At 39.5% G+C, this 12891-nt stretch overlaps 1 protein-coding gene and 1 long non-coding RNA gene across 2 annotated transcripts in view; one reads left to right on the top strand and one right to left on the bottom strand.

Moving 5' to 3' along the window:
* Nucleotides 1–12891, top strand: part of Abcb5 (ATP binding cassette subfamily B member 5) — a 100222-nt gene that overhangs the window by 47366 nt on the left and 39965 nt on the right. The window contains exons 16-19 of the mRNA XM_031356875.1: nucleotides 4946–5086; nucleotides 8896–9039; nucleotides 10599–10703; nucleotides 10840–10917. Coding sequence (XP_031212735.1) covers nucleotides 4946–5086; nucleotides 8896–9039; nucleotides 10599–10703; nucleotides 10840–10917 — 468 coding nt within the window. The remainder of the gene's footprint in view (nucleotides 1–4945; nucleotides 5087–8895; nucleotides 9040–10598; nucleotides 10704–10839; nucleotides 10918–12891) is intronic.
* On the bottom strand, nucleotides 2303–5820 carry LOC116080510. The gene is made up of 2 exons (XR_004114462.1): nucleotides 5608–5820; nucleotides 2303–3091 (listed from the first exon to the last, which is right to left on the bottom strand). It is a non-coding gene; the product is annotated as an uncharacterized LOC116080510 (long non-coding RNA).

Here is a 12891-nt window from a genome sequence, read left to right as displayed (position 1 = left end):
CTAAAAAAAGGAAGAAAGTACAACCTACTTGATTAACTATTGATTTTTATTTTATTTCATATTTGTCTCTATTCTGTGTTTCTTTTAAAATTAAAGCTAGATGTTATTTGACAACTGAATTTTTATGATTTTTCATTCCTTAGAGCACTGGTTCTCAATCTTTCTAATGCTGTGACCCTTTAATACAGTTCATGTTGTGGTAACCCCCCCACCCAAAAAAAAACCTATTTCATGTTACTTCATAACTGAAATTTTACTACTGTTATAAATTGTAATATAAATATCTGATATACAGGATATCAGATATGGGACCCACAAAGGAATCGTGACTCACAGATTGAGAATCAACTTTAGAGGAAATCAGCTTATGAAGTCACAAAATTCAATATTTCCAAACCAACATAACTAGTAAGAAAAGGACATATTTGAGGTCATAATTCTCACCTTGAGTCTTTTTTGCTTTTTTTCTTTCTTTCTTTTCTTTTCCTTTCCTTTTGAAACCCTCTTGAGACAGGGTTTCTCTGTGGAACCCTGGCTGTCCTGGAACTCATTCTGAAAACTAGGCTGGCCTCGAACTCAGAGATCCATTGCCTCTTGCCAAGTGCTAGGATTAAAGGTGTACATAGCTGCTGGCTCTGCTTCTACTCCCAGCCACTTTTTGAGATTTTTAAGAACCATTAGACTTTCTTTGGAATAACACATCTTTAGTTTTTCATTATAATTAAACTGAAAGTCCATTACTAGGCCTGAAGTTAAAGAGTTTTACAATGTAAGAAAATCAGAAATAATACATTTGTACTATAGTCATATAAAATATTTCAACACCTTCTTTGAAATAGATTAGTGTTCTCAGATAACCAAAACTGTGTCAATTCACACAGATAATATTATATTCTTAACCCTCAATGAGCACACATTCAAATTCCGGATGCACTTATTTGCCACTGCTGACTGTAGTATCAAAATTAGTCATTCTGAAAATCCATGACCATTACAGTGGCAAAGCTAAAACTGCTAAGAAAATCTGAGAACAGGTGGCTAGGGGGTGAAGAGAGAGGAACCATTGCCTTGTGAGGATGAGGGTCAGATCCCAGATCCCCACTAGTGTGGTGACCCCTCTGTAATCCCACATTCCCATTAGTGTATATGATCCCTATAATTTCAGATCCTCTCCAGAGTGGGGAGCTCCTGCAATTCCAAATTGTCACCAATGAGGGGGCTATAATTCCAGATTCCCACCAGTGTAGGGGACTTCTATAATTTCAGAAGAGACAGAATCTCCAGTACATACTGCCCAACATAGACCAACCATCAGTGCTCTCTGGGTTCAACTAAGAGACCCTGCCTCAGTGAATAAGGTAGAGAATGATTAAAAAAAAAAAAAAAAAAGACTCTCAATGTCAACTTTGGACCTCCACATTTACAAGCACACAGGTATACACACACCACATACATACACATCACATATACACACACACACAAACACACACACACACACACACACACACACACACACCACACACACCACACACACCACACACACAGAAGAAAGAAAAGAGGAAGGAAGGAAGGGAGGGAGGGAGGGAAGAAGGAAGGAAGGAAGGAAGGGAGGGAGGGAGGGAGGGAGGGAGAGAGGGAGGGAGGGAGGGTGGGAGGAAGGAAGGAAAGAAGGAAACTTGAGGAGCAGCAAAACACAGTAGCTGAAGAATGAGCTCCTATCACTGCTAGCTGACTCTGTAAGGTTACACTTTTAGGGCCTGGGATAAGCATCTTAAATTATCTATGCTTCTATTTCCTAATCCCTAACATGGGGAGAAATGTACTAATTGGTAACTAATTATTGTAAGTACCAAACAAGCTAATTGGAAGTATTTGAAGTTACTTTTGCATTAGTGGATATGAAATAAAATCAAGTACAGAGGAGCGGGAGAGATGGCTTAGTGGGTAAAAGTGCTAGATGTTCCTGCAAATGACCCAGGTTCAGATCCCAAGACTCACTTAATAGTTGATAACCATCCACAACTCTAATTTCACCAGGCAGTGGTGTCACATACCTTTAATCACAGCACTTTGGTGGCAAAGGCAGGTGGATTTGTAGGTTTTAGGCCATGCTGATCAACATAGTGAGTTTCAGGAGAGGCAGGGCTACACAGAGAAATCCCATCTCAAAACAAAACAAAAACAAAAATGGAATCTGATGCCCTCTCATGACCTTAATTGCACCAAACACACATATATATACATTCAGGCAAAAAAAAAAAGTTCCATAAATAAATAAATCTAAAATAATCAAATACAGATGTAGTTTTTAGAATATCTTATATTTGTACCTTGACAAACTTACACATGTATACAATGTATGTTGATTTCCAACCTACCCCCAACTTCTCCAACCTACTCTCCAATACCCACCTTCTCCCTTCACAGACTTTCCTTTCTTTTGTCTTTTCTTTCTTTTTGTTTTTGTGACTCATTGAGTCCAATCAGTGCTGCCTGCTGGGAAATTGATCTTCTTGGCTTGATCTTGCTCAGGTGATTGTGGGTGTGCTGAGTCAGCGGGTACAGTGACTGACTATGTCATGTCCAGAAGATGTATTTCACAGAGCTCGTCCTCATCCTGGGCCTTTTCCCCACTATGTTCCTTGAACCTTGAGGTGTCCTGGTTAGCAATAAGTCACTTATTCTCTGCACTTTAGCCAGCTCTCAGTTTCTGTATTAACTGCTGCTCACTGCAGAAGATAGCATCGCTGGACAAGATTGAATGTAGCACTAATGAATGTAAGTGTAATTAGAAGACAATTTGACATGTTCATTTAACAATATGATATATGTTTCCTCCTAGGACTTATGGCCTTCCAAAAAACCATGAGCTTTGACCATGTTTACAGTCACATAACTTACAGTTAGACATCAATTTCCTCTTGTATCCTGGCCTCAGATCAGATTTAATAAGAAAGCAGTTACTCCAGTAATCTTCATGCCGCTATTGCATTGCCTTGCCTGGTAGGTCAGTGTTGTTGTACTCAGGGTCCAGTGCTGAGTAAGGCGGCTCAGCCTTTACTCCTTCAGCTTCCCATTTAGTCTTCCAGCTCTTGGAAAGTAGGAAGTTCTCAGGTCAGTCTCAGCTTGGCTTCTCTATGTCTTACAGTTGAAATGTGTTTTCTCTTCAACAATAGGGTCCTACCATCTCTCTAGTTCTGGTGAGCAGCTAACAGCAATGCCAACATCCGTTTGTGCTGGAGGCCTCTGGGGCCTCCTTAAGTTGTAAGGTATTGGAGGCCGGGCACTAAGGCTTACATTTACTCATGCAAGGTACCTGAGTTCAAACTTTTTTTTTAATTATATTTTTTTAGTTAGCTAATGAAGTAAATAGTTTCCCAATAAGGACTTCTCATACATCCTTAGTTTTGGTTGGCCTTCACCCTTTCTTTCCCCTGTCTCTACTTAAAACATTTAATACTCCCCCCCCTTATCATTATTCTTTTGTCTAACAAGCTTATTTAAAAAAATGGATTGTCTTTGACCAATAATAGAACTCTTCCTTAGAAAATTTTATTATGAGAACTGATCAAATTCTATTTTAAATTTTCCAGAGTAAATCCTGAAGAAGAAGAAAAAAAAAGATAGCCAAAAATAACATTTCTTCTGTGGTAGAAAAATAACAGAAAGGAAGACGATAGCATAGGAGTGTCTGATTACGGACAATAATGGCAAGTCAGCCTGGTTAAGATTTGCTGCACCTTTGCGGACTCATTAGCTGTTCTTCAGATTAGGGAAGAACCTGAGCATCCCTGGAATGTAGTCCTTGTACACATGCCCCTGTCCACCTGCCCTTCTCTCGGCTGCTACCCTCTTTGTGCGCCCATCATCTTGTGCAAGCTCCCTGCACTAGAAGGGACATCTGGTAAAATCACAAATCTACTCTCACTCCTGGCTCAATAAAGAATAACGCTTAGGTATCTCATACCCTCATCTTTCTGAATTACAAAAAAAAGGGGGGGCGGGAGGAAAGAAAAGAAAAAATAGAAAAACTAGGTACAGTGCGATCTAGCTTAGAATTTAACACTTATCTATATTTTAGCACTTTATTCTCATGAAACAACAACACCCATTTTGCTTTGAAATCTGAGTCTGGGTTGGGCTATCTATGGCTATGGCTATGGGCTATGGAAAGTATTAGTGTTTCTTAAGTTCTGTCTCAGGTCCTGGCCACAACACACACATAAGCTTTAAAGTGACACAACAAAATACCTTTGTATTCTTTCCCCTTGAGTGTTTTGTGTGTGTGTGTGTGTGTGTGTGCATGTGTGTGTGCATGCATGCATGAGTGTGAGTATATGTATCTGTGTGTGCACACACAAATGTATGCATATATGTGAGTACATGTGTGTATATACATGAATGCACGTGTGTGCATGTGTGTTTGTATGTGTGTATATGTGTGTATGCATGTGTGTGAGTGTATATGTGTATGCCCTGTATGTGTGGACTCGTGAGTGCATGGGTGTGCGTGTGTGTATTCATATGTGTGTATGAAAACACCATCCATTTTGTATGCTTGTGTTTTTTTTAATGTAAGAGTCTCTAACTCACCTATATCTCACCAAGTATGCTAAACATGGTAGCCAGCAAGCCTAAAGGATCAATCTATGTCTATCTTTCTGTCCACATCCTTACCCTCCAGCTGTTCCCTGACCCCATCTCCCAACCCATACCACAGCACCCCTTCCTCTTTTCATTTACTAGGATGCTAAGTGCAGTCCACCATGCCCAGCTTTTGGAAAACCTGAGTCCTGGAAACCAAACCTAGGTCCTTGTGTTTGCTGGACAAGCACTTTGGCAGCTGAGCTGTTTCCCTATCCCTGCCTTTATATTTTTAAGGCGTCAGCATGTATACTCTTCATTTAAGGCATCATTATGACAACATGCACATTCTTCATTGAAGGATGTTAAAAAGGCAGATGAACAAATGGAGTCAAGGACATGTTCTGCTGCAGGAAACACCAGCTCTAGTTCTCTGTGCGATGTGAATAGTGCCATGTCGCCCTGCACTGAGCAGTTGGAGGAAGTCATACACCATCAAAAGGTAATGGTTCACCTACCAACATGCTTGCGTACATGTTCTTCAAGGTCCAATTAATCCTTATAAAATTTAGAATTGACTTACAAAAAAATAGTACAGTGCCACTAAGTTGATGAAGTGTTTGCTCTCACTTCCCTGTGACACTAACAGGGGTATCTAATGGACTGCATTTATGTCAAAAAGGTTCTCATTGGGGAGGAAAAATTTTTCATGAAAACATGCTGTTCCTTCCTACAAAGAAAACTTTGGGTTAAAACAGCAGCTTGAAGTGCCACCCCACCCACTCCAGGGCTACCACCATCTTAATTTGGGTTAGGATGTTGTGGATCTGAGTCTGGAGGGCATCCAATGGGACTTAAAGAACTGGATGAACAACAAATAAATAGTCATAAAAATTCAAACCAACTATTAAAGAAGGAAAAGGCACTTCTACGAATGGAGGAGAGCCTGGGAGTCACAATCAACTCAAGATTCTTAAACCCCAGGCCATAGTATCATGACCCTGTTGGTCATTTACATACTACCTGCTTTCCTTGTGTGTGGAGAAGGGCTTCTAGTTCATCTTAATGTCTCTTTCACCTGCCACTCCTGCTGCAACAGCCGGGATGCAGACAACCCCCACCTGCAAAGTTCAGGCCTCCAGTACCCTCTGCTCCCATGAACAGGGAAACTTGTCCCCAAGTGTGCTCTTCTCTGTTCCCAGCACAAAGGTCACCTGGTTTATTCCTCCTTGCTCCTGAAACTATTCAGTACTCTCTTCAGTCACACCATTCTACCCTGTCTCATGTCACAATGTGTTTTCTATGTCACAATGTTTCTATGTCACAATGAAACTTCTTTCTCTAACCCACCTTGGGCTCTAGACCCACAACTGAATGTCCTCAGCGTCTTCCCTGCTCAGGTTTCTATTGTCATGATAAGCACCATATTCAAAAGCAGTTTGGGGAGGAAATGGTTTATTTCAGCACACAATTGCAGTACATCTTGAAGGGAGCAAGAGTCTAGAGGTAGGAACTGAGCTGAGGCCATGGAGGTTCACTCAATTTGGTTTTCTATATAACTTCCTGCCCAAGAGTGGCACTGCCCACAGGATCTGGAACTACCCTCATGAGTCATTAATCAAGAAAATGCCCCTTCAGACTGGCCTACAGGCCATGTTGAGGCTCTGATTTTTGTCAAGTTGACAAACAAAAACAAAAGCTAGCATGCCTCATCATGATCACTCCCCACCATCTTCCATGTACTCCTTCGCTGAGTCCCAGAGTTCTCCTTCTTCCCAGCTCCACATTGCTGACTCCTGTGTGAAACTTTGTATTTATGCTTTGTCAGTTTTCTGCCTGAGCTCTGGATTGTATACCCCAGCCCTTCTGCTACCCTATCCAACACTGCCAATTGGCAATGACTGTAGATGTCATCAGTGGGTATCATAGGAATTTTCATTTATTTCAAGTAACCAATAGAGTAAAATTTACAAAATCTAGCACTTAATAAAAAATTAGTAGTGAAAGAAAACAAAACATAAAAGGGGTGAGATGATGGCTTAGGGGGAAAAGACTTCTGGTAACCTGAGTTCAATTTCCACACAGCATGGTAGAATAGAATAGACTCCTACAAGTTGTCCTCTGACCTACACATGTACCCAGTGGCATGTGCATCTGTAGATACATACATACACACACACATACACACACATATATTTTATTAATGTAAAAACATTAAATTTATGTGAGAATACCTAGTAGAAAATCTTTGTGACTTTAAGATTTCCTAGCTATAATACCAAAAACATACTGATAAGAAAAATAATAAATCGTACATTTTTAGAGTGAAGAACATTGCTATTTATAAAACAGATTTAAGCAACAGAATAAACCATAAGGTGAAAATATTTGTAAACCGTATATCTGCTGTAGCACTTGAATCAGGCTATATTAAAAACTCCCAAAGCACTGAAAAAAATTAGCAGCACCCCAACTACATAATGTGTGTTTCAGGTGTGGGTACAGGTTGAAGGAGCTGGCTTGGCAACTGAGAAGCTGAGAGAAAGGGCTTGCAAAAGGCAGAGGAACCTTCTGGGGAAGCAGTTATAGTAACTATGACACTATGTTAATAGTCTCATAAATAACTAGCTGCTTCCAAACTCCCAAATTATTCATGTATGTGCAGCTGCCTTTGTACAAATCATAATTTAATAGACTTCTAAAATAATCAGATGAAATTTAAAATTCTTTAGGAGGTTTTTAACTTCATCAGATTGGTTTGTACTTCTATAGAAAATGCCTATTTCATATTTCCACATCAGATTGTCTTTAAACATTCTTTAATCCGTACTATATTAGATCTCATGACATTACTCACGATTTTATGGAGAGTTTCATTTTTCTTTTGCCTTATTTTATGCTGTCTTTTTCTGTCTTGTTAACATTATTTAAACAGTACTTTTTTTTTTTTTTGGTCTGAAGCCAGAATTAAACCTTCTTTTTATTTATTTATTTATTTGTTTGTTTATTTATTATTTACATTCCAGATTTTGTTCCCCTCCCAGTCCATTCTCTGACTGCTCCACATCCCATACCTCCTCCCCAGCCCCTGTCTCCACAAGGATGTCCCTACCCCCACCTCCATCCCCCACCCCATCAGAGCTCTAAATTCCCTGTGGCCTCCAGTCTCTTGAGGGTTAGATGCATCTCCTTTGGAGAGATGGCTCAGTGGTTAAGAGCTATCAGAGCCATCACTGCTGCTCTTTCAGGGAATCCATGTTCGGTTCCCAGCACCCATGTCTGGCCACTCAAAACCATCTCTCTTCTGGCCTTGGAGGACAGAATAAATGATAAATATAATTAAATACAAATAAATGATTAAACAGCACTTTAAAAAAATCTGGGCTTTTTAAATTCATAGGGACAAATACACACACCTTTTAAAATTGGCTCACAACTGTGTATAAGGGCATCACAACTGAATGCTGGGATCACAAAACTAGAACTGACCACAGTAAAATGTTGCTGAATGCATGACAGCTAAACATTAACTCACTATCAAACACTAGGTGAACGTAGCAGCGCTCCTGGTTGTGTCGCCTGTACTGCGTGGGACACCATCCCTGCAGTCTATGCCTACACAGCCTGTGCCCCTCACAGGATGCGTGCCCTCGCTCGCTCGCACCTTTCCACACAATGGAACTGGAACACTTCCAAGGCTAAAATTCTAATAAAGCATTGATCTCCTGCACTGTCTCTACTGACTTCCTGACTTAACCTTATCCTTGCCTAGAGCAAAATATTCAATCTGACAAGAGAAAGAAAAATTAAGCTTATTATTTCATGTGATCCTAGCTACCTGAACAAACAACCTACTGTGCCATTTCTTTTTAAATTTTTTATTATTTTATTTTTTATATGTCTGACTGTTTTTTCTTGTTGGTGTATCACATGTATATAGTGCTTGAGAAGTTAGAGGAGGGTACCAGGTGCCCTGGGACTGAAATTACAGGTTATGAGTTTCCATGTAGGTGCTGGGAATCAAACCCTGGTTCTCAAGCACTGAGCCATCTCTCCAGCCCCATTTTGTACTTTCTTAGTACAACTAAGTAAAATTCCAAAAACTAATATCATACAAATCATCACTTTGATGTATGATTCCTTTATGTTTGAGACTCATCATTAGTAATAACAGTGGTACATTTTTCTAAGAAGAATACAATTGTACACTGCCATTTGTTATATTCGATAGGTCCCAGTGTGCCTCTGTGTGTCCTGCCTCACTCCTCTGTGTTCTATAATGCCTTCAGACTAATGTTGTTTTATTTATAGACAAGTCTTCCTGAAGTCTCACTATTAAAAATATTTAAATTAAGCAAGTCTGAATGGCCTTTTGTGCTTCTCGGAACATTGGCTTCTGTCTTAAATGGATCTGTTCATCCAGCATTTTCCATCATCTTTGGAAAATTAGTCACTGTAAGTAAAACTCACTTGTTTATGCTTTTAACAACTTAAATTAAGCATAATCTGAGAGAACAGAGCTGTAGTGTATTGATCAGCAAAATGGGAACCAAAACGTTGAGTACAGAGTCCATGGTGGGAAATGTAGCTCCTATGCCTAGGAGATGAACCATATCTGTTATGTAGTGTTCAGCTGGGTAATCTGGAAAGAAACTGCTTTGTTTTTTAATTCTGACTCCAATGTTGTGTCAGCATTCCTAAGCACTGAAGCAATAAAAGAGACAGATAGAGCTTCTCTCTTTCCAACCTGTCCAAACAATGACAGACTTTTATTACTTGCCAGCTCAGGGAGAGGGAATATGAGTTTGGGATTGTGCCAGAGCCCTTGAAGAGTTGACTAGTTCAGGATTTTACTAGACCAACACTGACTTTAGCCTCTTGTGCACAGCTGCATTCCATGCCAATGCGCAGGTCTAATGCCTAGCTTTATGAACAACTTCTAGGAGCACATACAAATGTTTCCCTTTAGAAAAATATTAAGAAATGTGAGTTATTGGAAGTTATTAGAAATAATAATTCAAACAGTTGATCTACCTGAAAAAATACTCTAAGGTCAGAAAGCTGTCTCACTGGGTAAAAGTGCTCACCACACAAGCTTGACACCTGAGTTTGATCCCAGAATGCACATAAAAAAACAAATGTGGTAATGTACATCTGTACTCTATGGCAAGATGGGAGTTAGAGACAGGGCATAGGCAAGAAGTATATGGATGGCAGACTAGAATATGCAGTGCATCAGAAAAGTATATGGATGGCAGGCTAGAATATGCAGTGAATCAGAGAAGTATATGGATGGCAGGCTAGAATATGGCATCTGATGGCAGTGCGTCAGAAACAGGATGTATATAGATGGCAGACTAGAATATGCAGTGCATCAGAAACAGGATGTATATGGATGGCAGGCTAGAATATGCAGTGCATCAGAGAAGTATATGGATGGCAGACTAGAATATGCAGTGCATCAGAAACAGGATGTATATGGATGGCAGGCTAGAAGATGCAGTGCGTCAGAGAAGTATATGGGTGGCAGGCTAGAATATGCAGTGCATCAGAAACAGGATGTGCTCTGTCTCAACAAGGTGGAAGACAAGAAAGAATCCATTACCAAAGTTGACCTCTGACCTTTACACGAATAGCCCAATTCACACATACACATTCAAAGAAGGAAGGGAGAGAGGGAGGAAGGGAAGGAGAGAATTCAAATAATAATAAAAAGGGGAAACATGTTATGATACAAGACTAATTTGTCTAATATATTTACCAAGCAAATGCAGGCAATTAAAAGTAAGTTGATTTTATCATATGTATTAAAAGTAGACAAGGGAATAATAATAGTATATTGCTTTGTTTTATTTGTTTTGTTTTGTTTGTTTGCCCAGAAATGCATAGCTTTTTCTTTATATTGCAGTTGCTGTAGACAATCCTGATGTACATAGATGCTTTAAGTGAGGTTGGTTTTGTTTTCTGTTTACACTTTCCTCCAAGCTTCTGAAGAAAACTCTGTTCCTTCTCAGATGTTTGAAGATAAAAATAAAGCTACATTCAAACAGGACGCAGAGCTGTACTCCATGATGTTGGTCGTCTTGGGCATAGTAGGTCTTGTCACCTACTTGCTGCAGGTAACCCTTTAACTGACTAAACAGCCTTGGGCAGGATTACATGTTTATATTATCTTCTTCGTTCCAATTTAAAACATCCATAACTGAGTTTTACAAGAGTTAAGAATAAGTGTAGAACTCTTTGTTTGTTTCCTAGGGGTTGTTTTATGGCAGAGCAGAGGAAAATTTAGCCATGAGATTAAGACACTCGGCATTCAAAGCCATGCTCTACCAGGTCAGTAAATGCAGTGGAATTTTTCTCCTTTTAATTTAGATTTGTTGTCAAATTTTCTAACCTTTCTTTCTCATTTCTTGACATAATCTTTATATCAAATTATTGAAAAGTATATTTTTTGTTATTGTTCTAGGCAGCAAAAATCTACCATTAGAATTCTTATGAGCATATTCTTCTAATAAAAGCATATCCTGGGTCTGGAGAAATGGTTCAACAATTAAGAATGCATACTACTCTTCCAGTAAACCTGATTCAGTTCCCAGAATGTACATCAGATGGCTCACAACCACCTGTAATTCTGACACTAAAGAATGTGACCATTTCTGGTTTCTGAGAGAACTGCACTCACATGCACATACCCATGTACCCACACACACACACACACACACACACACACACACACACACACAATTAAAACTTTTAAAATCCAAATTATGAGGCTTCAAAATAAGAGATTTCAGGTCTACTGGTATTCGTTCCATTCATCTTCGTTTTGATGCACAATGTTATTTCAGGGGATGAAAAAGAAAGGCCACATGTTAAAACTGAAAAGGGAACTCCAGCACCTCAGAATACCCTTGCAGACTCAGTGATGTCCTAAGTAAGGTCTCATTCATAGGCCAGAGAAGGTTTTTCTCTCCACATTCAAAAATGCCCCAGGCTCTCGGCTGCTGAGGAGAAAGTAAGTCATCAATTGACATAACATGATGGCACACTGCTGCAGATGGCCAGTCACTCTTGGAAATAGCTGAACTAGGTGGATCAAGTTCTAGTCTCCTCCTAGGGCAAGCCTGGCATCTGAGGTAGATGGGCTTCTCCTGAGAGCCCATAATCATTGAGCTTTGCTTCACCTTCTGTCAGCAGAGCCGGTGGGAGAAGTGTCCTGCCTAGCAATTGCTTTTCAGAAATGAAGTTACTATCATTCCAGGGCAGTTGCCAAAATCAGTGTTTACATCTTCTTAATAGTCTTGAGACTCCCATGCAATGAATTCCATGGCCTATGTTGTGCAGCACACAGCTTCCAGCAGTGGGTGCCATCATGTTGAAAGGTCCTTGCTCAGAGCTTTCCCCACAATAGAAACATCCTCTAATCTAAAACAATTTTTAAAAAACAATAGATCTAACTCCTGTGTGTAACTCTCGGTAAATTTCTCTGTCTTTACTTATTAACACCTTATGTCTCCACCTCCAATCTTAACTAATGTGAGACTGTAATTAACTAAAACTATATTTCACACCTACTGACCTACCCTTTCTCTCTTCATGAATTCCTATTTTCCCTAATCCAAGTCTATTTATGTCCCTAGAAATTTTAACTGCTTCCTGAATTATCTTAATATTTAACACAGAAGAAAAAGTAGATTTTTATGTTTTTCTCTGTGTTACTTTGGACTTCCCTCTGTTCACAGAATATTTTTTAAAGATTTATTAGTTTTTAATTATTAGTATGCATGTATGTTCATGTGGGTATATGCACATGAATGCAGGTAATAAAGAAGATCAGAGGCTTCAGGTCTCCTAGAACTAGAGTTGAGGCTGTTGAGCTGCCTGACTTATGCACTAGGAACCTAACTTGGGTCCTCTGGAAGAGCAGCAAGTGTTCTTAACCACTGAACCATCTCTCTAGACCCTGTTCACAATATGTTTTAAGAGGAAGAGCCTCAAGATCCTGAGCTGCTTTAACATCCAGAGCAGCTGTCAACTGCTCTGGTGGTTAATGGCATGTAGACCCTTCTCTAGCTTTAACTATGTGAAGACTACAAGCACAGTAACACTTCTAAATAAGGACTTGCTACTTGTCCATTCTGTCCTTCAAAACCATGAAAGCTAAACAAAGTATCCGTGTGTTGCTTAACCAGTATCATTCAGTTCCCCTATGATGTTACTCAGTCCCCTTCAGCAGATTTTTTTGTTTTTCTTTTTCCTGATTGTTCTTCAGAATTCTTTTTGCACCTTATTTTTTTTTTTTTTTTT

This window comes from Mastomys coucha, unplaced genomic scaffold, assembly GCF_008632895.1.
Source record: "Mastomys coucha isolate ucsf_1 unplaced genomic scaffold, UCSF_Mcou_1 pScaffold6, whole genome shotgun sequence".
Classification (NCBI taxonomy): domain Eukaryota; kingdom Metazoa; phylum Chordata; class Mammalia; order Rodentia; family Muridae; genus Mastomys; species Mastomys coucha.
This window is presented reverse-complemented; position numbering and strand designations above follow the sequence as displayed.